Source organism: Saxophila tyrrhenica, assembly GCF_035928015.1.
Source record: "Saxophila tyrrhenica strain CCFEE 5935 chromosome Unknown scaffold_2, whole genome shotgun sequence".
Taxonomy (NCBI): Eukaryota; Fungi; Ascomycota; class Dothideomycetes; order Mycosphaerellales; family Extremaceae; genus Saxophila; species Saxophila tyrrhenica.
In genome coordinates this window covers 1,060,625-1,085,866 of record NW_027041734.1, presented here as the reverse complement: position 1 = coordinate 1,085,866, position 25,242 = coordinate 1,060,625, and the positions used below count along the sequence as shown (strand labels likewise).

Sequence of the window (25,242 nt, the reverse complement as noted above, 5' to 3'; positions counted from 1 at the left end):
ACGATGCCGGTCTTGCGGAATCTAGCCCGATATCGAATCCGCAGGCAGAAACACTGGCGATGCCTCGAGGACGTTGGTCTTTGCTGCAGGCGGAGGCAGCCCGGAAATCCCGCGTTATTAAGCGCGCCTCTCGCATTCGAATTCGTCCGTCGGCCGAGAGAAAATGCTAAAGCGAACCATAACCAAGCACGTAGGTCACATGTTCCCTCGTAACAATCGCCAGACTTGACCGCAATGCATTCGGCGTATTCGCTACTAGTCTTGTCATGTCCTCCGTCGTTTGCTATTGGCTGTACTGTTTGTTTGCGTACGGAAACTCGGGCTGAACATCGCGAATACCAGCCCGTCTTCGAGATTGGGATTGATGCTTACCCTGCCTTCGGATACTATCGCGCGAGTGCTGGTCGTCGGGATGCAAGTACACCAATTACACCGGACTTCGCATGAGACAAAGATGCAAGGCAGTGGTAAGCACCGTATGCCGCATACACTTCGCGATGGCGGAGTTCAGCTGGATCCTTCAGTCGCATCCGTAGGAGAAAGACTGCTGTCGTGTATATAATCTTCCAGTGAGCCTTGTTCTCATTCCGCATCCTCTCTACTCAGACTGATCTCATTGTCGGAAACTCCAACAAATACTCATTTCATCTATCAGCAAGCACACCCGAATCGCCCCTCCAGGACCGTCACGATGCTGTTGGACGTTGAGACACTGAAGAAGTCGTCGATCATCGACCCAAGTATAGAGGAGGTTAGAACAGGCCCGCACGAAGGGACTGGATTGTACTGACAGACGAACAGTTCGCCAAGAACAATCCTGCGCCTCCGATCGATTGGAACAATGCTTCAGGAATGAAAGCCATCATGGCGGCAATGTCGCAGCAATCTCAAGATTTGCTCGGCCCGCCTGAGTCCTCCATCATCGAAGTGTACAAGGATATTCCAATGCGGGATGGCTTCCAAAGCACGATAAAGATCGCCAGGCCAGCAACGACCCCGGCAGCTGGCAGCCCGCTGATCGTGTTCTTCTTCGGTGGAGGCTTCGTTGGCGGCGACATGGAAGCAGGCACTCCATTTGCTCGCGCCTGGGCTCGACTGTTCGGTGCCGTCACTGTCTGCGTCTCATATCGGCTGGGACCGGAGTACAAATTCCCGGCCAGCTGGCATGACAGTATCGACAGTGTTAAATGGATCGCTGAGCACGCGAGTGAGCTTCACGCCGACCCGTCGAAAGGCTTTCTCATGTCTGGCATCAGCGCCGGCGGCAACTTGGCGGCTGTCAGCACATTGGCATCGATCAGTGAAAAGTTTGCTCATCCGGTCACTGGACAATGGCTGTGCGTGCCATCCCTAATGGACGCAGACTCGGTTCCAGAGAAGTTCAAGCCGTACTTCCTTTCCTTGGAGCATAACAAGGATGCTCCGATTCTATCTGCATCTGCGATGGAAGCCATCAAGACGCACCTCGAGTCGGACTCGACTTCGGCGTTACGGTATCCGGTCCTCAACAAGGAAGTTCCGCTGGAGAAGATCCCTCCGACTTTCCTCCAGGCAGATGGTCTCGACCCGCTGCGAGACGACGCATTGATCTACGACGAGATGCTGAAGGAAGCCGGAGTCGAGACTCGCATCAACTTCTACCCCGGCTGCCCCCACGGCCATTTTGCGTTCTTTCCAGGTGAGTCGAGCCAGACCACGTATCGGTTCGAGGTGAGACACTCGCTAACCCCACATCTCCACATGCAGGCCTAGAGATCTCGAACAAGGCCGTAGCGGATGTCATGACGGGCGTCGGCTGGTTGCTGAAGAAGCAGATCTCGCCCGAGCAAGGTCTGGGCGCAATGGTTCCTGCCGCTTGAGGAAGGACCACAGGGACGAATAGAGCTAGGTGGAACTGCTGTGGCATGGGCACGGCTGGTGCAGGCTCAGTTCAGATACTCCAGCGGCAGATCGGACGAGAGGATGGTCACTGTGCCGAGCACCGCGGCGATAAGATCGAATGCATTGTCTTGCAGCAGTTGAGGCAGTCCAGGCCAGTCCAACCAAGCGAGCGTTGACGGTGTTCATTGTTCGAACTCTTCATTTTCCACAATCTGAGGCTGCAACAAGCGATCCCTCAATAGTTACCTCCCTACCTTCTCGTCCATCCTCTAAGTCCGCGGGGGCCCAAAGGTGTCTGTCAGGGCGAAAGTCATTCTCAGCTATTTGAAAGCCACCAAAGCGCCACTTCGCCTGGACCGATGCCCAATGCTGTGGTTGTGCGGACGGAACGATCGTCCCCGCTGCCCTAGCTCCAGGTTGTTTGACGATCATTTGACGATCATGGAACAAGAATAGCTGCAGCATTCGCTTGCCCCTGCTTGAAGTCGCAGATGATCAGCTTGCGTCGGATGGCTTCCGTGGTGTAGCGGATTGACGGGACAGTGGCTTGCGTTGGTATCTATTGCGGGGACGTGGGAGTGAACAGTGGAAGCGGGAGAAGGAGATGGTTCAGGACTGTCCATTCGCTCATACGGGTATCATATCATGGATCATTACATTACCAAGAACCACAAACGCCTTCCCACTAGTAAGAAATCCAGCCATGACAGTCTCTAATCCAGTGCCAGCTACCTCGATGCATCAGCAAGAACCCAGCGATTCCTGTCATCTTCCTCAACGATGCCTTCTTCCACCAGATAGTCATGCAGATCGTAGTCGTCCTTCCAGGCGCTGGGGTCGACAGGATCTCTGCCCTCCTTCTTGACTACCTCCATGTGTTGCCCGATATGCTCCATGCGCTCGTCCCAGCTGCGGAAAGAGCATTTGCAGAAGCTGCACCCACTCTTCTCAGGCAGCGATCGAATCTTCTGATAACATCGATTCGCAATTGCGGTGCCCTCGCAGCCCTGGGGAGCTTTCTTGGGAGACCGTGATCCTGAAGACTTGGGTGTCTCTTTCTTGTTCTCGGTGACATCCGTGTGCATACGCTTGACGTGTTGGAGGAACAGATCCTTGCGGTTGAAAGTGTTCAGTCCGTCTTTCTTGTCGCACATGTCGCAGCACCAGCGACCGGGGCGCATGTGTTGGGTAAAGACGTGCCTGTGCTGTGTTAGATCGAAAGCATTATACAGGGACGACGGTACACCTACCGCTTCCATTCATTCTTGGACCCGAATGCTGACGTACATTCGTACCGTGCCAATGCGCACAAAAAGGGTCGGTTCGCTGCCGCGTCGACGGTCGCTTGTTGCTTGCTTGAGGCCTTCGCGCTTGACGACGAAGTCTTTCTCGGCGTGTTTGGTCTCTTCGCGACTTTCGAGGACGAGGTCGGAGACGTCGCTACACGACTCGAGGAAGTCCGGCGTCTGTGGATGTTGGGCGACTCGGGACGAATGGAACGTGGACGGGAGGCAGCTGGTGGAGCGGTGCTTGCATCGTTGTGCGCGTCCATCTCTCTGTCTTGCGGCTGATACCCTTCTTCTGGAACCTGGTTGAAGTAGTTGTGGCCATCGTCGAACACGATCTGATTTGGCTGACTATCGTGCGCAAATTGAATGCCATGCAACGCGAAGGGCGTCACGGTGGTCTCAAGGGGACTTCCGAAGAGGCCGCCACCGAAAGACGGTGGCATCGCATCGAGATAGGCGGAGTGAGGCGAGTACTCCGCAGCACTGGGACCGGGTGAGGACAATGGAGTGCTATGTCTGTCGCTCCATGCGCTGCTCAGGTCGGCCGAAGAGGGTCCACTGTTGCTTGGTGACGACATGCGTTGCTGGTCGTGGCTACTGTACGTAGCCAGCGGTGGTAGTTGTTGGCACCCGGCCGGTTCCTGGAGCATTGGTGGTAGGTGTAACGGCTCCCGAACGTAAGACCAAGGTCCATGGGGCTCGAAGACGTAGCGGTCCACAGGCGCGATAGGGTATGCCCCGAAAGCGATGTCCGCAGGATGTGCGTTGCGGTGATCAATCGTTGGACCAAGCTGCCACTCCTCTGAATCATACAAGCCAAACGTTCCCCAGGTACGTTGTTCACGATAGACGTCGTTGTTGATGTAGTCCATTGTGATGGTGCGATTCGTCGAGGGCACGTTGAGTGTCGCGTCAGCAAACGAAGGCGGTCTGTTGTTGCTGAGCTCTCAATGGGAGGAGTGTGATGTACACCAATGTGTTCTTATGCGATAGTTGGAATCGTTGAAAGAAAGTCAAAACTTCACCATATCGCGACGGTGATTCGAGGACGCACAAGAGCGGGCGGTGCGCGGCGAAGCAAAGCAAACAATGCCTCCACGCAAAGTATCAATAGAATGGTTGTCGTTTTGAGTGGTGAAGGCGGAGTCAAGGATAAGGTATAGGTACAAAAGGTGGCTCGAGTATGCAGTGCCGTCGACAATTATGTTCGTGTGAACGAACAGACATTGGCAAAACCATCCGCAGGCGACGGGTTTATGTGCAACGAGTGCGACCTTCCAGGCATATTGTGTCTGCAGAGCCGCATTCGTCCAGCAGCCCACGCAGTCGGTTGATCCTGTCTCGCAAGCAGGCGATCAGTGGGCTCGTGCACCCATTCCGGTGAGGGTCATACGCGCAGCGGGCGAATAGAGCTCGCTGATTGCTCGCTTGCTCTCGATCGGGATGTGCTTGACCAGGGGCATATCCAAAGAACGGGACGGTGGCGTCTGGCGATGCCCTTTGCATCCAGGGCTCTGTGTCTTCTCGCGAGCTGTGGGAGATTGCGGGTGTGCCCCTCGAGCAGCATGATTAGCGCAACGCACCATTCTACGCAGGCAACGTAACGGGAAGCGGCTTGCATGTGCACTTCGCCCAGCGGCGGACCAGTCCAGGCACTAGCTCGAGGCACATTGGATCGATCGAGGCCGAGCTCAGCGTGGTTCGTCCCACGGGATGTCGGCAGGAAGCTTGTCTCATCGACAGCGCTGAGGTCGCCCTGTGTCACCCTGAGCTGGCGGCCTCTAATGTGTGCATCCGCGGTCGAGAGCATGACCGGTCGAACGCCATGATAATGCACTTGGTCCACCGCCATTGGTCCGTGTTATGCCTTAGGATTGTGTACATGTACTTTGCAACGACGCGAGAAGGTCAAACTTGCATGTTGGGGGTGTTGGAATTGGAGACTATTCAAACTCAGCCCCCACACAAGCACGGCACCGCCCCGAAGCGAGGCACCGGCGGCTGGAGTAGATTGCATTAAGGTTGCCTTCTTTGCCTTCATGTTGTTCGTGAGTTTCAGATGACGCGAATGACAACACATCAACCGGTGTCGGTCTTCTGTCGAGATGACGAACAATTGGACTACTGTTCCTTCTTCGTCCTAACATCCGACAACATCATTACTCGCTCCCCAACGCAATGCATCTTTGAGCACACTTGGCGAACTTCAGCCCAGTCCAATTGTTGCAGGCATACACGAATATCTGTGTGATTTTGTACCGCACGGACTTCAATATATTTTGGCGCAATGATGAGATGTTTTGCGCGATTCTCACACGCGCCGTTGCTTGGTGCGGCCGTACAACCTGTCTTATCCGCCTGCATGAACCAAATCCTTCCGTCACACACTGCTCATGGCCGTACTACAACCTTGACGCAATCTTGTAATGCTCTCCATCTGGCAGGAACCAATTGGCAATCTGATCAGCCCGCTCCTGCTGAATCGCCGCACCATCCCTTACGGCTCGTCCGTCGTTTAAGAAAGCCGATATCTCAAAGTCGGCGTGTTTCTCGGCATCATACCCATAGCACTCTTGCACACATCCAGGATCACCGTAAAGGTTCGGACTCCTCATGGGTACCTCGCCTCGCAATTCTGGCTCCATCTCCTTGTCCCGAGCTTCCTGCGCGGGTCCATCCGGTAGGTGCCAGATCCAGCCGTTTAGGAAGGACACCTGCTGCTTGTAGCTGGCCTTGGGCATCCTGCCCTTCTCGTAGAGAGTGACGGCATCTCCAACCGTCGCTTTGCCACCAATCACCAGACTGAGACATCGGGCGAGGAATGCGCCATCTTCCATCGATGTCGCAGCTCCTTGAGCCATGTGGTTGGTCATGGAGTGCGCTGCATCTCCGAGCAGGACAATGTTCTTCTCTGGGCTCGACCAAGATTCAAGCGGGCCTGTGACGAGTAACGGCCATCGAGACACACCAGGTGGTATCTTCTCGATGATTCGCCGGATCCTGGGGTCGTAGCCATCGTACTGTCGTCGGACTTCTTCGAGGTCGACAGGACAGACAGTATCCACCGGCGGGTCCCGGAAATGACTCAAGACCATGTTGAAGTCTTTTGCGTCTGATATTGGATAAGAGACTGAGACGTCGAGTCAGCAAGGGCACGTCCTAACATCTATGTGACAACTCACTGATATATCCCGTAGGAGCCATCCACACCTCCATCGTCTTAATCAAGTTCCCATTCTCATCTTCAACAAGTTCTCTCGTCAATGGATCTTTCCGAACCTCCTCATACGGCACAATAGCTCGAAACGCACAGTTCCCCGTTGGTGGCCGAGGTTTCACCTCTGGAAACAAAGTCCTTCGTACAATCGATTGAACGCCATCAGAACCGATGACAAGATCAAACTCAAACTCCCGACCCTTCTCCGTCTCGACTGCAACTTTGCCAGTCTGCAGTCGATCAAGCTTCGAGACTCTGCTGTCAATCAAGATCTCGACACCACTTTGCCGTGCGACCTCAACAAGACCGTTGTGCAGGTGGTGGCGATGGACAAGCCACCAAGGTGATCCGGTGGCTTCTTCGACCCGCTGGATCTTGGTGTAGCCGATTTTGGTGCCGTCTTTGCGTCGCATGTTGAGTTCGCTGAATCGGACGAGGTCGTTGCCGATGACTTTGTCGATTCCGTAGCGTATCAGCAGTCGGGAGACATTGGGAGTCTGGGTGATATATCAGTGTTATCCAAGGCGATATGGAAGGTGATGACTAACCATCTGTATGCCAGCGCCAATCTCGCCGAGCTGCTGTGCCGCCTCTAGGATAGTGACTCTCCCACCAGCTCGCACGATAGCGATTGAGCAGAGTACACCGCCAATGCCAGCACCCACGATACCGACGTGCAAGTCGTTTGTGGGCATGTTGAGGTGGATGTGTACCGCAGGCACTCAGTTAGTGTTGTCGACTTGTCAAATTTGGCAGTATTGCGTATTGCAAAACGAAGATGGTGAGCCGTTCTTATCTGCGTAAACAATCAACCGATTGTCCCACTAGAGAAAGTTAAGAAGTAGGCAATGATTGATAAATTAGAAATGGAAGAATGCAATGGAGGCTTCACGAAGCTCTTCTTATTGCCGTGCAATTCACGAGCAGCTCATCCGTGGCGGGAGCCGTTAAGGTGCGTGCCGTCATGGGGGAAGCCGGTAGCTGTGTTTTCGTGCATGTCCACGATCTCACCCCGCACGGATGATGCAGCAGGTTCCTAGACGGTGGTGAGAGACAAATGAGGAAGGTGGAAGTCGAGCTTATGGTTGGAAGATCCGATGACCGAGTATTCTGCGAAAACAGACCCCAACTGCCTTTCCTAAGCATCGGCATATCTCTGGCGAGGTACTAACAGGTACATAGGTACATCCGTCAGTAGAACGACGGGCAAGAATCATACCTAAGCCATCCCACCACTCAACAACGGATTAGCCGGATACATCGCCATCCCCGTCCAGAAAGGCCTGTCCTCCATAGTGCCGTATTCGAACTTCTGCAGCACTTTGCCAGTGCGTACGTTGATGACAATGATCACGTTCGCAGGCCCCGTCAGCATGTAAAGCTTCTCGCCATCCAGTACCGCATCAAACCCTCCTTCCAAGCTTTTGTCGTACTTGATGAACCCCTCGAGCATGCCGGTAGAGTCAATCTTGCCTACACTCGGAGTGACGGAGTTGATGTCGTAGTAGGTATCGGTGATGGACGACCACACGGCCCAACAGCTCGCTGCGAAGGATGTCGAGTTGACGACTTCGAGGGCGGACACTTTGTTTGTCGCATAGTCCAGCGAGACAAGGACGCCTCCGAATGACGCTTCGGTGATGTAGAACTGTTCCGGGTTGTTTCCGTTGAACGCAAAGCCGAACGGTATCTGGATGGGATCGACCCTGTTGTCGGTGGCAGTGGCTGCAACTTCGCCAGTCTCGTCAACGTCAAAGACGGAGATGTGGGCCAGGGTCGTGGTGGGCTTGTTGCGGCCTTTGAAGACGCTGATGAGCTTGGTTGAATCAATGGAGAATTGCAGATCAGAACCTGTGCGCGCGTAAGGAAACCTGTCAGCAGGTGTCTGATACGGTGAATCAGGAAGGCCGTATATGGGTGGTTTGAGCCTAACAGGACGATGTGAATGACTTGCCGGATCCTGCGCGACCACCAAGCTGAACAGGTGTGGTAGAAGAGTAGCCGAATTCCCGCAGACCCATGCCATCGGGCACTAGGCCTCGCTCAGGGTGGACACAAAAACAGGCAACGCCATTGATTGCTCCTCCATTGAGTACACAAGCTAAAGATATGATGAGCGAGCGTTTTGGTCATGGTGGAGTGGCTGTGTGCTTACCTTTTTGGTGCTTGGATGAATATGCAACGGCCATAGCGAACTCTCCAAGGGTAGGCACAGGACCTCCAACCACTAGAAAGCATCATCAGCATTTCTGTCGAGACTTTTCTTGCAGGCGAAGGACCTACTGGTAAGCTTGAGTGGGTCGGTCGGATCGATCTCAAACATCACGGCAGTATTGGAGCCCGAATTGACCGTGAAGAGATACTATCTGGTGTTAGCTCTGTCGGCGTCGCTCGTGAATAGCCATACTCACATCATCACTGACAACCACCGACGACTGGCCTTGGAGTGGGTCGAAGGGGACTGGAGCCAAGTCCGGATCCGTAGCATTCTGGGATTGTAGTCCCATGCCATTGGTGCTGGTAACGCTCGTTCGATCCTTGAGCTTGCCTTTCCCACCAACATCGATCGCAACGACAGAGCCTCCGGCAGGGTCGACACGGAGGAAGTACACCGCTTTTCCCCCTTTGCTCCCACCAAGACCATGCTGTCCAGAAGGGAAGGCGAAGCAGGCTGACGATAGCAACGCTCCTAGGAGCAGAGTGAGACCCTGCATTGTAGATCAAGATGAAGCGAGTGGTCGGTCGTAGTCAAAGAGCTGACGACGCTTGAAGAGAGAATGGTAGTGGATAAACTGGAATGCTGCCCTTCTGGATTTCAGCGACTCGAAGGTCTCTTATATCCATGTCTCCGGAACCACGGCACCTTTCGAGAGATGGCCCATTCCGTCCGGACATAGCATCCCATCGGTGGCTACGGTACTGGTGATTGAAGGACGCCTGCTCAAGGGAATTGACCCACGCGCTGGCTGTTGCCGGGAAGGCATGATTTGCAATTGCGAAGGCCGGCCTACCAGGAGGTGTCGCAGGCTGTGGTCTCTTTCCAAGGTGGCCTTCGGAGTGTGTATGTTGTGGAATCAACACACAGCCTTCCCCTCGTCCTAAGTGCCAGCTTGGACCCGAATCCTCCACGACCAAGGGTGGAATCACCTCTTCCCGATTAAGCAAGTCACGTGCGAAGGCGTCTAGAGAGCGATGATCCATTCTTGCAAAGATGAACTTTGGAGGGTCTCCAGATTGTCCGTTCCAACCACCTGACATTGTGTGGAATCAGGGATCCTGCAACCGTGGTTGTCCAGCGGATGTTCGACTATCGCTCATCGCCATAGATCGGGAGCTGTAGATTGAACGGAGCGGCCGACTGAGATCCCTCCAGGATTGTAGCTCATGGCGGCGATGTTAAGTAGGTGTTGATCAGCCGTGTTTGTCTTGAGCATATAATGAGTCGTGGTCGAAGAACTGGAGTAAGAAACAAGTTGCATGTTCCCCTGTCAGCACGTGATCTCGGAAGACATTGTTTACCGGCCGTATTCCTGGAGGCGCAACTCTCTTCTCGTCCTTCCACCATTCCACGCTGAAGCCGAACAGCTGGTTGTGACGACCGAGCGTTCACAGAAAATTACCCATTGGAGGATGATATCCGTCCCCTGATCACACGGCAGTGGAACGGCTAATCAGAAAGGTGATGATGATTGCCTAGCTTGAACAATCGAAGCTCCCAGGACGCCGCGAGATCCGCCTTGGAGGATGTGCAGCGAGGGGCTGCTGCGAAATCGTGTGTGAATGAGGATGGAACCTTGATCATAGGCGGTAGGTTTATGAGTGAAGTCTGTGAGCATACTACATTGAAAGTACCTTAGATCTACGTTCCATACTCTTACCACTTCTCAAAACACGTCCTTCAGGTACGAGAAGCTGGAGGAGTTCAAGCAACCCACCATGACGACCGAACGCATCCAGTCTTCGACGAAAGAAACGAGTGGTCGCGTTCAAACCTCAACGAAAGAAGCATGGTCGAAAACGAAGCTGCGCAGCAAAGACTGGTGGAATCGCGTTGGCGACCCTTCTCTTGAAAAGGCCACCAACAAAATAGGCGCAGAGACTTTCTGGCCAACTTCCCTCGACCGCGAATCGCAGAAAGCTGCTCGAATACTGCGAAGCTTCTGCATCGATGGATTCACGGCACAGGACGCTAAAGACCTCGGGGGAAGTAATGTCGATGTTACGGAAATACAGCTCATGAAGATCCCGACTGAAGTGAGTGTTGTGTAATACATTCCAGTGTTGCTGAGATGGTAAAGCAACATTTGCTAAGAGGGACAAGGTCATTCGCGAGTGTAAAGGACTAGCCATCTTCACCGTCATCCGAACCGGCTTCTTGTCCTCGAGATCTGGAGGAAGCGGTATCATCGTGGCTAAGCAACCAGACGGCAAATGGTCGCCTCCATCTGGGATTGTTATCACAGCTCTAGGTATGGGCTTTCAAGCTGGCGCCGACATATACGACTGCGTTTGCGTGATCGAAAACGACGACGGCATGGATGGCTTCCTTAAAGCACGCACCACTATGGGTGGTGAAGTCGGTGTTGCCGCAGGCCCCCTCGGTGGCGGTGCCATTGTCGGTTCTGAAGTTCACAAACGTCAGGCGCCGGTCTTGACGTATACAAAGGGTCGAGGGCTGTACATGGGCGTGCAAGTGAAGGGGACCGTCATCGTGGAACGCTCTAGCGAGAACGAGCGATTCTATGGCGTCGAAGACGTGAAGTGCACCTCAATCCTCAACGGAGAGGTACCACCTCCATCTGACTCTATTGAAGAGGTCGGCCAGCTCTGGGAGACGCTCAAGGCAGTGCAGGGCGACCCGCACGACAAATCCAAACTTCCGCCATCCAAGGATGCACCCGACGACCGTGAGCTCGAGGTGCCAAAGGAAACAAGCCAGGCAGAATACGATGATATTGGCATGTGCCCCGAATTCTCTGATGAGGAGAAGCGTGCAGGGCAGGCATCTTGACAGCGCTGCATGGTGTTGTCTGATGTCTGTGGCATATCTGTGCTTTCACCGGGTGGTAATAGCATTCTCCCGGTGCTGGTAAAGGATGTGGATAGGCATAGATACGATAGTTGCATTCTCTTCTCAGTGTTGGGTCTCAACTTCGCTTGCTAACTTTTGCAATCGCCTGTTAAATGACCTGACTTCCTTTGACTACCAGACTCTGCTTGGTGACAACGCAGCACGACCAAACGGTGACCATTGCGCTGGCTCTGAGACACTCAACTATGTTTGCAAGACAGGTCGACACAACGGAAGTGCGATAGGTATTGACAGATGGTAGAGGACAGGAGCGTGACCTCGTGTCTTGCCGCGATGTTGATGCTTTCTTGGCGTTGAGTGCCGCCATCGCCGACGATTGGTAATCTTTGCAGTTGCAGTCATCGATATCTCTGTGTCTTATCAATTCCATCTTGCTTTCATCTGTTGTGCTTTCTTGGTCGTGTTATCTACGGAGACTGGTGCGGCGCTGGGTACACAGGCGCATTGGACGGAACTACTGGGTACTAGAAGGATACCAACCGAGACATACTGGCTTTACGTTGACCAAGGATCCATTCATCACGACCAGGACGATCTTCAACTAGGTGATGGACTAGATACCATCTCAGACTGGACTTTGAACTCTCAAACGTGATCCCAGCAAGCCTTGCACCGCTTGGATCGAACTACCACGCGGCATGCCGGAAGACGAAGCGCACCTGAACGGCCACTCGAAAAGGCTATCCGATGAGAGAACACCGCTCCTCAAGCACCCCCCACCACCGGCAACCTCCAACGCAGCCCCGGAAGCACTCGACGCTGATCAAGCCCAGAGCTCGCCACCAAGTGATGGCCACACAGGCCCCAATCAATCCCTCACCTGGATCCGTGGTATCGTTGTCACGCTCGCACTAGGCTTCCTCATCTTCCTCCAAGCAACAAACATCTCGCTTCTCACCACCACCCAAAGCGCTATCGCCGGCGAGCTAGACGCCTTCGAGAAGACGACATGGTTCACCTCCGCCTACCTCATCGCCATGAGCGCGCTGGGTCCACTCAACGGCAAACTGGCGTCAGTTTTCAGTCCGCGCGTCTGCATCTTCGCTTCCACGGTGGTGCTCGCGATAGGAAGTCTGCTGAGCAGCGTTGCCAATTCCTTCGAAACCTTCATCGCCGGGAGAAGTTTGACTGGTGTCGGGGCTAGCGGCATCTTCACCATCTCCATCATCATCGTGCTTGAGCTCACGGGCTCGAAGAACAGGGGCCTAGCGATAGGCGTGCTGAACTCTGGCTACACCTGTGGTGTCGCTGTCGGAGCGACAGCTGCAGGCGCATTACTAGGTCCGATCGGGTGGCGAGCGCTGTTCTGGATGCAGGCACCAATTGCACTCGTTGGAGGCACGCTGTTACTTCTCGCCATCCCTAGCGACTTCACGAGCGGCAAGAAAGAAGTCAGCGATGAAGAAAGCAACGTGTGGCAACGCCTTGCTCGACTGGACTACTTCGGTGCCCTCACGCTAACAGCATCCATCGTCCTACTGCTCTTCGCCCTCTCCTCGCCACACAAGATTCCAATCTTGCCCATCATACTCTCAGCAGTCGTTCTGGTCACGTTCGTCCTGAACGAGGTGTACCTGGCCTCAGATCCAGTCATCCCCATTGCGCTTCTCAAATCTCGCGGCCTCCTACTCACCTGCCTCGGGACTGTAGGGTATATGATGGCGCGCTGGTCGGTCCTTTTCTACGCCCCGACCTACGCCCTTGCCGTCCGCCAATGGACGCCTGCGACAGCCGGCAGCATCCTCATCCCCACTAATGGCGGCTTCGCCATCGGCGGGCTGATGGTGGGCTGGTTACACATCAGGCGGAAGGGATCGTTCTACATTCCGTCGGTTGTGGTCTATGCTCTATTCCCTGTCACACTCGTGGCGTTGGCCGCTTTGTCGACGGAGCTCTCTAGCCCAGTGCTGTATGTGCTCGTGGTGTTTGCTTGCGGAGCGGTTACTGGAGCGGCGCTAAACTACAACCTTGCACATCTCCTTCATCTGACACCGAGCAGCACGCACTATATCGCCACCTCGCTACTAGCTACTTTCAGAGGCTTCGCTGGCTCCTTCGGCTCTGCGATCGGTGGCGGGCTCTTCCAGCGGAAGTTGTATACTTCGCTCACGGACGGCTTCGCTGAGGAAGGTCTGCGACACAGAGAAGATTTAGTCCGAAGACTGCTGGGCTCGCCTGCCTTGGTCGAGCAATTGGGCGGCGCGGAGAGAGAAGTTGCTATACGTGGCTATGAAGATGCGCTTAGGACGTTGTTCCTAGCGGGAGCGGGATTGGCGTTGCTCACGGTGTTTGTCCAGGCTGGAACTGGGTGGCGTGCTGCGAAGGAAGAGAGCGAGGTGGTGCCTGTTCCAGCAGAGGATCGGCGAACATCGACACGAGATGATGATGAATGATGTAGTAGTAAAATCTGTACACATAGCAATAGAAGATAGAAGAGCTTCCGCGCGGAAGAGAGATAGCTACAGCTGTACAAGATCATATCAACAACCAGATCATCCATAGATCATAACGCCTTGCTCAATAATCAACTCTCCACTGCACAGCAGTCCCATATCGACAGGTCATCTCACATCTACAACTCAGCGCAACCCTCTACGCCTTCCGCTTCCTCATGCCAACCTTCAGCCCCAACGGCTTCCGCAAGAACCCTTCTCTCGTCTCCAGGTGGTCCTGATACAGCTCAAACTCGTATCGTCGGAAGACCGTCGAGACGATCAGAGCGAGCTCCATCTCCGCCACGTTGCGACCGACGCAAGCTCGTGGGCCGTAGGAGAAGGGGATGAAAGCTTGCTTTTGCCTGCGATGGAGTCAGCATGGGCGAGTGGTGAAAGAAGAGAGGAGTTGAGGCGTACTTCTCAGTAACCTTTTCCCACCGCTCAGGGCGGAACTCATCGGCATCTTGGCCCCAAATCTATAGCGCAAACTTGTCAGCAATCTTCATACCGGAGGTCTAATTTCGAATACTCACCTCCTTAGAATGATGCATAACATAAGCCGGCACACTCAACACCACCCCCTGCGGGAAATGATGACCCGCCAACTCCACCCCCTCCCCCGGCGGCACCACCCTCGGCAGCCCTTGGCTAGACGTACTATGAATCCTCAACGTCTCCTGGATAACCATGTCCATGTACTTCAGGTCCTTCACCTGCTCGTACGTCGGGACGTCGTTGCTCGGCAGCGCCTCGTCGAGCTCTGCTTGCAGCTTCCTCACGACTTCCGGGTGCGCGAGGCAGTGGTAGAGCAGCGCGCACGAGGTATTAGACGTCGTGTCCGAGCCGGCGATGAGTTGTGTCAGGGCTTCGGCGGTGAGTTCGGCCTGTCCGAGTTTCTCGCCGTTCTCGTCTTTGCCTTCCATGAGGCGGGCGAGGAGATCCACGCGCTCAATGTCGCCCTTTTCTGCGGCCGCCAGCCGCTGGTTGACTCGTGCGATGGCGATGCCAGCGAGGTTCTGCACGGCTTCGATTCCTTTGCTGAAGAACGGATCCGGGAGATGCTTCGCGTACGGCTTCAGCCACGGCATACACCCCAACGCATTCGAAACCTCTCCCCTCCGATTCAACACCTCAATCGCGGGAGCAGTCTTCGGCGGCGAATCAGGCGTCAACTGCACCTCCGCCTTATCCTCGCCCCTCTCTAACATCCCAAAAGGCGCCCCAAAGGCCAAGTCGCCGATAATATCGAATGCGACATAATTGAACCAATGCAGTGCGTCGAACTTATAAAACCCCCCATCCGCCTCTTTACTAAACCGATCCCACTGCGAAGCCAACAATTCCAGGTTATGATGGATATACTGCTCAAACTGCCCAATGCTCTTTGCACTAAACGTATGCGACACCGTCTTGCGCTTCCTCGTATGTTCCGTCCGGTCCCGGGTATTGAACAGCCCGCGCTGGATCGAGACGAACGCATCGTAGTACTCTGACTTTAGGAACCCCGTTCCATGCCCGTAGATGACGGGGATAGCGTCCGGGTCGGCAATGGAGACCTGGTTCGGCGTGACTCGCACCAGTTTGCCGTACTTCTCGTGGCATTTGTGGACGGTAAGGTAGCGGCGGCAGCGGCGGCATTCGTACATGTACCAGAGGTTGGTGAATTTGGCGAGGAAGGGGCCGGGGACACCTTGGATGGACCAGTTGCGAATGTAGGGGAGGAGGAAGAAGAGGAAGGGGAGGGCCAGGAGGGCCCAGGGCGTGAAGAGGACGGATAGGAACATCTTGCCGGATGGATAAGGATACTGGAAGAAGGATACGAGAGCCGTCCGTAGCAGTGAATGGTGAAGATCAACGCATACTCATATACACCTCGCCATCTCACCTCAGCCCAGTACCGGCGTGGTAACCGGAAGTCTATAGCAAGGACGAAACTCGCCCACTGCACCGAAGATTCCTCAGAGTCGCTGCACCGACTAACCCACAATCGCGACGGCGTGAGTGGGGGAGGAGAGGTGCCCCGCAAGTGGCTTGAACAAAGTGACGAGCGAACGGGCGGAAGAGCGAGGCGGAGCGGTCATGGCTCGGGCTTGGCTGTCGTGTGCGAGATATCACCGATGCTGCCTCCCGGATGTGAGTTACGGGATATTTATCGAGCTGACTTCCCTACCTATCGAGCTGGCCAGGCGCGAGGTAAGTGCATACAGTTGCTTTTGGCTTGCCAATGCGGATGGCACCGGACAAGTGCGTCTTTCAGACCTAGGCGTCGTCTACCTTGAACCGCGACTACGCGTGGATGTACAAGACCCCCAGAAGCAATGCGATGTTTGTTCAGTCGTACAGGTCCTCCCCATCCCCGTCCGCATTCACAGCCTCCTGACGCACCTCCCGGACTTTGCCCTTCCCCTTGCCCTTACTCGAGACCGGCCTGCCAGGCCCATCAATCGCCAACTTATCCGTCCTAACAACGAAATCATCCTCCTCACCCGGCCCCCCACCATTGACCTGCCTTGCACTCTCGGGCCGACTGCCACCGTTCGGAAGCGCAGGCCTCCCATTAGCCTCCCCTCCATCCGCCTTCCCATCCCTATCCTTCACCCCCTCAAAACTATTCCTCACCCGCTCATAATGCCCCAACTCCTCCAAACTAACACTCGGCACCAACTCCCTCCTCGCCTCCGCAAAGTCCTCCTCCACGACCTCAATAGAAGTATCAGCGTCTGAAGCATGATGATCAAAGAACCCCGCCACAGTGATAGCGCCCTGTCCGCGCTTCGAGCGCTCTTTGTTGATAGCCGCCACGCGTGAGTCGACGGCGCGGGCGGAGCGCGTGATGGCTTTGAGCATGGCGTCGGAGCAGAGGGCGTAGAGGTCGGCGCCGGTGAAGGTGAAGGGGAGGGCGGAGGCGACGTTGGGGAGGGAGAGGGAGGGGGAGAGTGTGAATCTAGATCGCTTCGTTAGCATTTTACCATGTCACAAGATTGGGTAGGAAGAGGTGGACGCACTTCCTCGTCAGCGCCTGCAGAATCGTCGCCTGCTTCTCATGCGTATCGCTGATCCCCAGATACAACATCTTGTCAAACCGCCCCGGCCTGAGCAAAGCCTGATCCAGCAGATCCGGTCGATTCGTCGCGCCGATCACGAACACCCCACCGCCGGTGTCCTCACCATCGCTCATCCCATCCAGCTCCGCCAAAAGCTGTGAGACGATCCGATCCATCACCCCACCACTATCCCCCTGGTTCCCACGTTTAGGCGCCACAGAGTCCAGCTCATCAAAGAATACGACGCACGGCCTTGCATCCCTCGCTCGCTGGAACACTCGCCGCACGTTCGCTTCCGACTCGCCGATATACATATTCAACAACTCCGGCCCCTTGACCGAGAAGAAGTTGAGACTAAACTCCGTCGCAATAGCTTTCGCCAACAACGTCTTGCCCGTCCCGGGAGGCCCGTAGAACAAAATCCCGCTCCTCTTCTTCAGTCCCTTAGCGAAGAGTTCAGGACGGGAGAGGGGGAGCTGGATCGTCTCGATCACAGCGTCCTTGACGTTCGTCAGCCCTCCGACGTCAGACCACTGGACGTTCGGGATCTTCGGAGCGCCGATGGAGTCGGCGAAGTTCTTGCGCGCGAAATCGACCGCTTCGTCGAAGTCGGCGGCGATGAGGGAGGTCGCTGCTGCGCCGCCTGACAACGTGATGTCTTTGGTCGTGATGACCTGGCCTGAGGTTCGTGAGGTGGAAGCGGCCAGTTGCTCGATGCGTGCGTTCCTGGCTACAACGGCGCGGTCGACGACGTCGACGAGATCTCCTGCTACCAGCGCGGCGGTCTTGACGGCTACGGCCGCGAGGTCGACGTCGGAGGCTACGGGCATACCGATGCTGTTGACCACGTTCTTCAAGATACCCTCTCGCTCCGCCTCGTCAGGGGCCGTCATCTCGATCTCGTGCGTGAAAAGACCTCGCACGGAGTCTGGCAGTTTGTCTACATCTGTCGTAGTAGCGACCAACACCCGACAGCCTTCGAGGACATTCTTCAGCGACGCAGCCACGCGGTCCGAGTTCAGCGTCTCAAGATGCTGGACACAAAGCGCAGTGAACTCCGCACCACACTCCAAAGCACGGTCGCAGCGGGCCTCAAAGAGACCTTGCGCCCCTGTGTCGAAGCCAGAGCCGCTTTCCGAGACTATGTCGTATGCGTCGATGGCGAAGTAGTGCATGCCGAGCTCGGCGCAGGTGGTCCGCACAGTGGTAGCTTTCCCAATGCTCCGCTGCGTCGATGTGAGTAAGAGGGCCAGCGGCGGGAGTCCGAGGTGCACGGCTCGAGGACTCGTGGAGACGGAGAAGAGCTCGCGTACTCGGCGTTGTAGATTCGAAGTGTATGGCGAAGGCTGCTCTGGGAGTCCCGGTGCGCCTGAAACATTTGTCGAAGGTCGCGAGCTGTGATTGACGACGTGCATGTAGTACGGCCAAGTGTTGTTGCTCGTAGCTGGCAGTTTCCGGTGATCGTCACCAGACTGCCGCATAGTCATCTTCATCGGGTCGATGGCGGCTACACCACCCCAACCATCAGCGCCGTCGACCATCTCGCTTTCGTCTTGCTGTGCCGTCACATCTTCGATCGAGAACCAGGCCACGCTCGTCGAGCCACGCACACTGTCCTGCGCATCGCCAGTGTTCCACCTTGACAGCATCTCGTTTTGAGAAGAGCCCTCCTTTTCTGCTTCGCCTTCGTACATTGAGCGGCCGAGCGATTCGTCGATCGGTACGGCAATGAGATCGCCAGCCTTGAGAATGCGTTGCTTCCGCTCAAAGTATTGCTTCAAGCTTGCAAACAGCGCATTGTCCAGCGCTCGCTCCGTCGAGAGTGGTGTGACGACCTTCCGAAGCGTCACTTCAGACGCAGTGGGAGGCATCCGTGACGACACAGAAGTAGGTCGAGGTGTCGCAGGTCGCTTCAGATTTTGCCGTTTGTTCATCGGCAAAGGCGAAAGCGTGACATTTTCCGATCCGTTGAGATTTGCGAGCAGGATCGGAGAGAGGTAGATCGTAGGCACTGCGCCAGCAGCTGTTGCAAAGGACGATATGCTGTCTCGCCGCCCACCTCTTGGGTTCACTTGATACCTTTGGGGCTTCTTAGACATGCTTTCTGGCAGACTGTAGACCTTGACGGGTCTCCAAGGCTGGCTCAGTGAGCCTTCGAAGCCACCAAATGCACTCAGCTGCGGCAGGAAGTGGCTTTCTGTAGGCTCGATCTTGGCCCAGTCGCCTGAAAAGCAGCCCAACTTAGCCAGTGTGGTAGAGTCGACGTACACTCGCGCCTCCTCGTCTTCGTCCGGTGGTGGTCTCGGGTGTAGCAGTCCGTCTGGTATCTTCTCAAGCAAGCCTTGAGTGTTGAAAGCTCGGCTTCTTACCGGTTGCCCGCCTCTAATGGTGGTCGTAGTAACGTGCGAGTATACAGAGCCGGGAGTACTAATCCCAGTCATCAACCCGAACGGCCTAGGTGTCATGGACATCAGTGCTGAAGCTAGACCTGAGGGCTGATCGGACAGCCCTGGCTTTGCAAGCGAGATCATGTCATCGTCGTCATCTGAAAGATTGCTGTCTTCTGCACTCGAATCGAACAAATCTTCTGAGTTCGACATATCCGTAGCTGACTTGGAGATCACGACTGGCTTCGCGGGTGAGTTCTCTTCAGTAGCTGAGTAGAATTGTTCTGACACATCGTCGTCCTCTCCATCTTCTTCGGGAAGTCGAGGCGAGATCATAGCTCTGCCACTGAAAGGTACTGGCCTCTTCTCCGCAATCGGTACGAGAACAATCTTAGTTGCTGGTGACAGAAGACCTTGAGAGACCGGCTCGCACCCCAGAATCCGAGCAGGAGGTGCGGAGGCATGTGTGACCGGATGTGTAAGCGGCAGAGCCAGTAGGTCCCCCGTATGAGCTACCTGTACAGCAGCTAGCGCATCGTGGACGAGTTGTTTCCTCCGATCTTCCGTAGTCGCAGGTGGCTCCTCTTCATGCGGGCTTGGAGGGGCTGGACTCGCTCGCTTTCCAGCTTTGCGCCCAGCAATACCATTGGTTTGACCAAATCCTCCGGCATATTTCCTCTGAACATTCTCCAGCTTCTGCAAAGCATCTGTGTCGACAGCGACGAATACTGAGTCTAGGGTAAGAGGGACAACATCGCTGATGCGTACCTCCACCGCAACGTTCTGTCTGATGGTTCGGTTCGGGAACAACGTCTGCACTACGTTGACGAAGCTCTGTGTGCCTAACGCAGAGGCAGGGAAGCGAATTGTAGAAGCAGGTAGAGGTCGCTCGTCCTTGGTCGTCCTTCGAAAGGGTAAGACTGTCCATTCCGAGCCAGAGGGTGTCGGATCCGGTGTCCACGGTGCCAGAGCGGCATACACCTCCCCTCCTGTAGCTCCCTCCCGACTGGGATACAAGTCCTGCAGCAAGTCTTCCGACAGCACACCAACCTCGCCCTTGAGGTTGCTGTCCAAATATAACCTCGCGGAGATTGCTGGCTTGTCTGCTCTTCTCCTCCGCTTCCGCTTCAGAGAGCCAGCCTGCGGGTTCTCGTAGGCCATCTCTTGCTGCTGCTGCTACAATCCAACAAACCCAAAGGGAACGCGTCAGGTAAGACGTCAAGAAAACAACGAAGTATCCGTGAGACAAGCTAGCATTAAAGTGTCGGCAGCCAACGGCTCTTAGTCCGAGCCGAGGTTGGAGTAGATTGGGTTCAGTCAAGCAGGAGCCAGCAGATGGTGCACTCATGAAGACAGAACAATGTGAGAAGGCGAATGGAAAGAAGAGAGAAACCCACCTCACGTCACTTCAGCAAGACTGTCAGCTCACAAGGACCAAGGGTGGCTTGCAGTGCTCGCACTGACACTTGCACGTGAAGTCTCCTCGTACACTGGCAGGTACCTGACTCCGCACTGCAACAGACGGCGCTTGTGGAGCGCGGAAAGGCAGATCGCTCCCGGGGCCAAGACGAAGATGAGAGGCTCCTTTCGCCTGCGGGTGTCGCAACCTTCGTGCTGACTTCCATGCGACATATGCCAGATCCCAAGGACGAGTGATTTTCTGCTCATGTGTGGGTGATATGGATGATGTATCTTATGGCATGTCGGCAACAGACCTGACCAAGCATGAGTGGACCGGCATGCCCGGGTGGGTGGGTTCTCAACCGCCGGGTGATGAGGTCGCGATCAACAGCCATCAGAGACAACGGCAGAGCGACGCCCACTCCTCGCCACACCACCAACACGTGAAGTTATTCCTGTCTGCTGCTTCCTTACACTCCTTTCATCTGCATTCTCCAGTTCTCTCGTGTTCAAGACCCACCAGATGGAGCATTCCCGCTGACTCCGATATGATCGACTGTTTCCGAGATGTCACCGCACGATGATCTCACTGACGCAACTAACCGCCAGACGCACGTACACGAGAAGGAAGACAATGCCATTGAATATGCACACCAAGCAGAGAACCTCGGACAGGGTCGACGGGGCTCAAAGCATGGCGAAAGAGACGATTCGCCTGCTGTCAAGGCGAAATTCGTCACGCCGCTCGACCCTGTGGTTGAGACGGCGGATGGAGGTCGGCTGCCTGTCATACCGGTCGAGGAGGCGGAGAAGCTGAACGAGCTACGGCAGGAGGCAGGTTTGATGGATGAGGAGAGGAACGAATCCAATGGTGCGAACGGGACGAAGAGGATGAACAACAGGCGGCACAGGGAGTCAAACGTGTCGCAAAACGAAGAGCCGGACGCGCCATTGCGCGACGCACTACCACCCTCGAAGACGAACCCATTGTTCCCTCCGTTGCCCATCTACGGACCTCCATCTACAATGCGATCGATACAGGTCGTCTTCTTCCGGATAACTTCCTACGTCTTATCATTCCTGTTTCTGATGGTCATCTTCTTCGGAGCCGTCCTCAATGAGATTCCACGAGTTGTTTCCGACTCGCGCCAACGCGCTATGCTACAGAATCCCACAAAGAAGCGTCCATTCTATGCAGAGGAGGTGCACCGAAGAAAAGAGCGCAGAGCAGCAGAGAAGGAATGGAAGAAACAGCACAAGAACAGGGGGAGGTCAACACCATCAGGCGAGAAAGGCGAGAGTGTACCGCAAGATGGTGCTTTCGTCCTGACTGAAGGCGGACCCGAGAAGCTCACAATGGACGTCGGATACTATGCGCGCCGGGTTGGCTTGGACATGGAAATCTTCGAGGTTCAAACGGAAGACGGCTTCATCATCGAGCTGTGGCACCTGTTCAATCCACGCGACTATCGGAATCGCCCAAGCACGTCTGAGCGAAACATCCATGGCCCGGACGTTTTCGAGGATTCGCGAATCGACTCAGCATACGAACAATTTCCAACAACAGACAAGAAGTACCCGGTCCTAATGATCCACGGCCTTCTCCAAAGCGCCGGCGCCTTCTGCAGCAACGAAGACGACTCCCTCGCCTTCTACCTCGCCAAGTCCGGCTACGACGTCTGGCTCGGCAACAACAGATGCGGCTTCAAGCCCCGCCACACCATGCTCGACTACCGCGACCCTCGCATGTGGGCCTGGAACATCCGCCAGATGGGTGTCTTCGACCTGCCCGCCCTCATCTCTCGCGTCTTGGGCGAAACCGGCTTCCCGAAACTCGCACTCATAGCGCACAGCCAAGGCACCACCGAGACGTTCGTCGCGCTCGCCAAAGAACAGCGGCCCGATATTGGCGAGAAGATATCAGTCTTCTGCGCCTTAGCACCAGCCGCCTACGCTGGGCCTCTGATAGGCAAGATCTACTTCAAAGTCATGCGTCTCATCAGCCCGGCCATCTTCCGCATCATATTCGGCATTCATGGCTTCATTCCCTTCATGCTGTTCGCGCATAAGATACTACCTGCACGTCCGTACTCCTGGCTCGGGTACCACGTCTTCTCGCACCTGTTCAACTGGTCGGACCGCCGTTGGGAGAGGGATCTGCGGGATCGCATGTTCCAGTGCGCGCCGGTGTATGTAAGTAGTGAGAGCATGCGCTGGTGGTTAGGACGGGAGTGCTTCGCGAAGCAGAAATGCATCTTATCCACTCGCGAGGAAGGGGCGCAAGAGGACATGGAAGATGAAGAGGACGATGAGATCGTGAAGCGAATGACCAGGGAGCGAGATCCGCATTTGAATCCACGGAAGCGGTTGCAGAGGAATTTGACGAGTTTTCATTGTGCGACGGAGACTCATACGCATCATGATAGGAACAGGGGCAGGTTTGCTTGGTATAATGAGCAGTTTCCGCCGCTGGCGCTGTGGATCGCTGGGTCGGATGATTTGGTCGATGGGCGGAGGTTGCTGCGTCGCTTTGACCGCGGAAGGGAGCCGCATGTGCGGTTGGTGCATCGGAAGATTATCGAGGGGTATGAGCATTTGGATGTCATTTGGGCTATGGATGCGATCGAGCAGGTCGGGAAGGAGGTGCGGGAAGTTATCTGGCGGACTGTGGACGAAGAGAGCGCGGCAATGTGTCGGGTACCGGTGGGTTGTGGGCGGCCGTTGGCAGAGGAAGTGGATGTGAAAGATGAGGTGCCCATGATGCATTCGGGAGGGCGCACGCGGATGGCGAGTATCAGTGAGGTTGCCGAGCGGGGAATGACTGCAGGCAGCGCTGTTGGCGGCAGTACTGTGGGGACGATCGAGGAGGAGAGCGATGGCGAGGATGAGAAGTTGGGGCGGAGGTTTAGTGAGGCGCCGTTTACGGATCTACAGGAAAAGGGCAACCCGTTGGGATAGATGGTGTCATCTTATGCCGGTATGAGAGACGATTCGACGATACATGCGAGGATAGACGTACATACAAACCAGAGCTGTGCCATTATACCAGGTAAGCAGCAGAACTTCTATTTGTCTGCTTCTCCTAAACAGAAAGGAAAAATATGCCACCGCACGAATTGACCTGAGCTCACGACCAGCCCGGCGCGACGGAGAAGGTGAGGTGAGGTGAGGTCCTATCCCCGGTCACTCCTTCCTCTCTCGTCGCTCCTTCCCCATTCCATTCCATCACCACGCACGTGAAACCACGTATCTTCATCTCCCCTTCTCCACCCTCCAATCACCTCCTCACAAACCCCGAAACACCACCACCCCCTCCCTTTCATTGAGAAGATGCCACCATCAACACCAATAGGTAAGGACATCCCCTCCCCCCACACGCCTTCAGCGCCCAAACAGCAAAGCTTGGCGGGCAGAGCGCGCGTGCTTCGGAGCGAGGACGGCGAGGGGTGGTTTACGGAGTTTTCGCGAGTGGTGGGGGTGAGCGTGCAGTTGCAGGAGGTGTGGAATAGGGCTGCTGGGAGTATGGATGGGGGAGAAGCGGCGGAGGGACAGGGGGAGAGGTAAGTTTCTCCGTTGTTGAGAGGGTGGCGGGTAGGGTTGACGGGGTGTACAGGGGCGCGAAAAGTGATGGGGAGGCGGGGAAGGAGCCGTGCAGGTCGAATGTACCGGAAACGAGCAAGACATACGACGCGAAGATTGACTACACGACTACACCGGCGAAACGAGGCGGCGAAACGACGAGGTCTACGGAACAACAGCCCAAACGCCGCCACCATACAACTTTACCAAGACTAGATACTTCAGTCCAGCATTCTAAACGCCTCGAACCGCCGTACAGAGAAGCGCCTAGATTCGAAGATGTGACGGGAGATGAGCCGGAATGAAGAGCTTCTCCGCGATACGAACGACCTCGTATGGTCAGCGACGTGGTGCTGAAAACGCTTCCGGAGTCGGAGAGGAAGCTGGAAGGGCGAGGCGAAGGGTACGTTCTCCGTTGCGCGGAAGTGGGTGGATGGGCGCTGATGTGGTGTTTAGATTTTGTCTGCGAGTCAGAGGAAATATTTGCTTTGAGCTGGTAGAGGTGTAAATTCTCCGAGCTGCGATGTGCTTGTATCAGTACTAATTATCTGTCCAGATATGCATTGAAGGACGGAGAAGAAGCTCATGCAAAGGCGGAGAGGGTAAGAGTTCTCCGGCTTGCAAAATGCTCACAGCGGTACTGATGAGCTGCTCGGAAGTACTTAGACGCTAGGAGAAGAGACTGCCTGATCAGACTGTGGACTCTCTGGGCTGCAGAGTGGCAAAGTACTCAGATGGTGGCAAGCAGCTCCTTAAAAGCGCTTTGCACGACGGAGAAGGGGTCAACAAGAATGTGCAGAAGACTGAATTCTCCGAAATCACGATACAACCGTACGAGCACTGAGCGCATAGCCAGAATGACTTCAGATCGAAGAAGCCGCAGCTGATGCCACTTCCATTCCATTCATGCCGTCTAT

The 25,242-nt window shown here is 55.3% G+C and overlaps 11 protein-coding genes across 11 annotated transcripts; 5 read left to right on the top strand and 6 right to left on the bottom strand.

The window, feature by feature from the left end:
- Positions 1-691: 691 nt before the first annotated feature.
- On the top strand, positions 692-1,859 carry LTR77_001518 (uncharacterized protein; the record flags this gene model as incomplete). Its single annotated transcript, XM_064798780.1, has 3 exons — positions 692-751; positions 802-1,678; positions 1,747-1,859. 3 exons carry the CDS (start codon positions 692-694, stop codon positions 1,857-1,859), a joined length of 1,050 nt encoding a protein of 349 aa, XP_064663107.1.
- A 750-nt stretch (positions 1,860-2,609) lies between these two features.
- LTR77_001517 (uncharacterized protein) lies at positions 2,610-4,042 on the bottom strand (the record flags this gene model as incomplete). Its single annotated transcript, XM_064798779.1, has 2 exons — positions 2,610-3,081; positions 3,132-4,042. The coding sequence occupies 2 exons, from the start codon at positions 4,040-4,042 to the stop codon at positions 2,610-2,612; spliced, it is 1,383 nt and encodes a 460-aa protein (XP_064663106.1).
- A 1,530-nt stretch (positions 4,043-5,572) lies between these two features.
- LTR77_001516 (uncharacterized protein) lies at positions 5,573-7,082 on the bottom strand (the record flags this gene model as incomplete). Its single annotated transcript, XM_064798778.1, has 3 exons — positions 5,573-6,282; positions 6,353-6,884; positions 6,936-7,082. The coding sequence occupies 3 exons, from the start codon at positions 7,080-7,082 to the stop codon at positions 5,573-5,575; spliced, it is 1,389 nt and encodes a 462-aa protein (XP_064663105.1).
- A 524-nt stretch (positions 7,083-7,606) lies between these two features.
- On the bottom strand, positions 7,607-8,576 carry LTR77_001515 (uncharacterized protein; the record flags this gene model as incomplete). Its single annotated transcript, XM_064798777.1, has 2 exons — positions 7,607-8,238; positions 8,543-8,576. The coding sequence occupies 2 exons, from the start codon at positions 8,574-8,576 to the stop codon at positions 7,607-7,609; spliced, it is 666 nt and encodes a 221-aa protein (XP_064663104.1).
- Positions 8,577-8,614: 38 nt separating this feature from the next.
- On the bottom strand, positions 8,615-9,101 carry LTR77_001514 (uncharacterized protein; the record flags this gene model as incomplete). The annotated part of the gene is made up of 2 exons (XM_064798776.1): positions 8,615-8,749; positions 8,799-9,101. 2 exons carry the CDS (start codon positions 9,099-9,101, stop codon positions 8,615-8,617), a joined length of 438 nt encoding a protein of 145 aa, XP_064663103.1.
- Positions 9,102-10,323: 1,222 nt separating this feature from the next.
- LTR77_001513 (uncharacterized protein) lies at positions 10,324-11,398 on the top strand (the record flags this gene model as incomplete). The annotated part of the gene is made up of 2 exons (XM_064798775.1): positions 10,324-10,641; positions 10,700-11,398. 2 exons carry the CDS (start codon positions 10,324-10,326, stop codon positions 11,396-11,398), a joined length of 1,017 nt encoding a protein of 338 aa, XP_064663102.1.
- Positions 11,399-12,117: 719 nt separating this feature from the next.
- On the top strand, positions 12,118-13,872 carry LTR77_001512 (uncharacterized protein; the record flags this gene model as incomplete). The annotated part of the gene is made up of 1 exon (XM_064798774.1): positions 12,118-13,872. One exon carries the CDS (start codon positions 12,118-12,120, stop codon positions 13,870-13,872), a length of 1,755 nt encoding a protein of 584 aa, XP_064663101.1.
- Positions 13,873-14,071: 199 nt separating this feature from the next.
- Positions 14,072-15,698, bottom strand: LTR77_001511 (uncharacterized protein; the record flags this gene model as incomplete). Its single annotated transcript, XM_064798773.1, has 3 exons — positions 14,072-14,276; positions 14,332-14,390; positions 14,448-15,698. The coding sequence occupies 3 exons, from the start codon at positions 15,696-15,698 to the stop codon at positions 14,072-14,074; spliced, it is 1,515 nt and encodes a 504-aa protein (XP_064663100.1).
- Positions 15,699-16,245: 547 nt separating this feature from the next.
- Positions 16,246-20,506, bottom strand: PEX6 (peroxisomal assembly protein; the record flags this gene model as incomplete). The annotated part of the gene is made up of 2 exons (XM_064798772.1): positions 16,246-16,858; positions 16,920-20,506. 2 exons carry the CDS (start codon positions 20,504-20,506, stop codon positions 16,246-16,248), a joined length of 4,200 nt encoding a protein of 1,399 aa, XP_064663099.1.
- Positions 20,507-21,313: 807 nt separating this feature from the next.
- LTR77_001509 (uncharacterized protein) lies at positions 21,314-23,704 on the top strand (the record flags this gene model as incomplete). The annotated part of the gene is made up of 1 exon (XM_064798771.1): positions 21,314-23,704. The coding sequence occupies one exon, from the start codon at positions 21,314-21,316 to the stop codon at positions 23,702-23,704; it is 2,391 nt and encodes a 796-aa protein (XP_064663098.1).
- A 372-nt stretch (positions 23,705-24,076) lies between these two features.
- Positions 24,077-24,630, top strand: LTR77_001508 (uncharacterized protein; the record flags this gene model as incomplete). Its single annotated transcript, XM_064798770.1, has 2 exons — positions 24,077-24,306; positions 24,360-24,630. 2 exons carry the CDS (start codon positions 24,077-24,079, stop codon positions 24,628-24,630), a joined length of 501 nt encoding a protein of 166 aa, XP_064663097.1.
- Between the last annotated feature and the right edge of the window lie 612 nt (positions 24,631-25,242).